At 36.1% G+C, this 1902-nt stretch overlaps 1 protein-coding gene across 1 annotated transcript; it reads left to right on the top strand.

Annotated features, from left to right (window-relative positions):
• Positions 1 to 684: 684 nt before the first annotated feature.
• On the top strand, positions 685 to 1685 carry LOC138907596 (secreted RxLR effector protein 161-like). Its single transcript, XM_070198198.1, has 2 exons — positions 685 to 1027; positions 1606 to 1685. Exons 1-2 carry the CDS (start codon positions 685 to 687, stop codon positions 1683 to 1685), a joined length of 423 nt encoding a protein of 140 aa, XP_070054299.1.
• Positions 1686 to 1902: the final 217 nt, after the last annotated feature.

The raw sequence follows: 1902 nt of genomic DNA, 5'->3' as shown, positions 1-1902 counted from the left end.
CATATAGTACCAAGACCCGATGACATATTAGTAATTGGCACAAAATGGGTCTTTAGAAACAAACTTGACAAAGATGGAACAGTTACAAGGAACAAGGCAAGATTGGTGGTTCAAGCATATAGTCAAGAGGAGGGGATAGACTATGATGAGACCTTTGCTCCAGTTGCAAGATTGGAGGTAATTAGACTCCTTATAGCCTTTGCTGCTTTAATGAAATTCACTCTCCATCAGATGGATGTCAAGAGTGCCTTCCTTAATGGCTATCTAAAGGAAGAAGTGTTTGTCAAGCAACCTCTGGGCTTTGAAAGCAAGGAATGTCCTGATCATGTGTACAAGCTTGACAAGGTACTTTATGGGCTCAAGCAAGCTCCAAGAGCATGGTACGAAAGATTATCAAAATTCTTGCTTGAGCATGACTACAAGAGAAGTAAAATTGAAAATACATTATTCTTGAAAGAAAAAGGTAAAGATCTCTCGGCAGTTCTGATATATATAGATGATATAATCTTTGGAGCAACTACTGATAAGTTAAGTAAAGAATTTGTTAAACTAATGGGGAGTGAATTTGAAATGGGTGTGATGGGTGAGCTTAATTTCTTTTTAGGCTTAAAAATTAAACAAAATTCAAATGGAACTATGATCCATCAGCAGAAGTATGTGAAAGAGTTGCTCAAAAGGTTTAAAATGGAACATTCCAAAGAAATTGACACTCCTATAGCAACAACCAAAAAATTCGATGTGGATGAACCTGGTTCATCTGTTGATCAGAAGTTGTATAGGGGAATGATTAGCTCTTTGTTATATCTCACTGCTAGCAGACCTAACATAATTTTCAGTGTAGGCCTTTGTGCTAAATTTCAGGCAAATCCAAAGAAGTCTCACTTGATTGCTGTCAAGAGGATCTTGAGATACCTAAAAGGCACCACTGACCTTTGTCTATGGTATCCAAAAGGTAGTAATTTCAACTTAGTGGGTTATTCTCATGCTAATTATACAGGTTTTCTTGTGGATAGAAAGAGCATCTCAGGTATGGCATACTTTCTTGGCTCATGCCTTGTGTCTCGGGCCACCAAAAAGTAACATTTTGTGACTTTATCTACTGCTGAAGCTGAGTATATTGCCGATGCGTCATGTTGTGCTCAATTGTTATGGATCAAACAATAATTAATGGACTTTGGGATCGATGTAGGTTGTATCCCCATCTTTTGTGATAACACTAGTGCAATTAGTATGACCAAGAACCCATTTCATCACAAAAGAACTAAGCACATAGATGTTAGGCATCACTTTTTGATAGACAACTATGAAAAGGGTTTGATCACTGTGGAATTCTATGCTACTGATAAGCAAATAGCTGACATCTTCACAAAAGCTCTAAGTAGAGATCACTTTTAAAGGAACATGTTAGAATTAGGGATGATTAAGATCACCTAAAAGGAACCAGTTCTAACTCATAAATTTTGGTTAGGAAAATTGTGAATTCTTGTACATAATTAGATTAGATTTTTCTTAGGCTTATACTTTTATCAGTAAACTCCTGTTCTATGTACTAAAATGTCTCATCAATCTCTAATGATATTATCTTTATTTTCTTGAAAAATTCAGACTTACACAAGAGATTTCTCAGTAAAGAACCTGGTTCATCAAGATTACATGGTACAGACTCTCCACCCTGCATATTTTGAATTAATTATATTTGGATTATGATCAAAATGAGAGTCCCATTTAATTCTAACCTCCTTGAGTTTATCCATTACGAAATGAACCAGTTTTATCCAAATAGCATCCCAAAAACGCAATAAGTGCCTAGATTCTAGGGAGAGTCCTCAACGTCTCTTCAAACTGACTCCCAGTTTGATTAGACTCCTGAACTTCTGAAAACGTTGTAGTTACCCAATCAAA

The sequence above is a fragment of the Nicotiana tomentosiformis genome, chromosome 3 (genome assembly GCF_000390325.3).
Source record: "Nicotiana tomentosiformis chromosome 3, ASM39032v3, whole genome shotgun sequence".
NCBI classification, from domain to species: domain Eukaryota; kingdom Viridiplantae; phylum Streptophyta; class Magnoliopsida; order Solanales; family Solanaceae; genus Nicotiana; species Nicotiana tomentosiformis.
The sequence above is the reverse complement of the archived record's forward strand: the minus strand, read 5'-3'. Positions and strand labels throughout refer to the sequence as shown.

Excerpts from the sequence above, each read along its gene's own strand:
- LOC138907596 (XM_070198198.1), top strand. The coding sequence starts at position 685 with ATGGAACATTCCAAAGAAATTGACACTCCTATAGCAACAACCAAAAAA. Across the intron at positions 1,028-1,605 it reads GGATAGAAAGAGCATCTCAG|ACTTACACAAGAGATTTCTC; the intron begins GTATGGCATACT and ends TGAAAAATTCAG.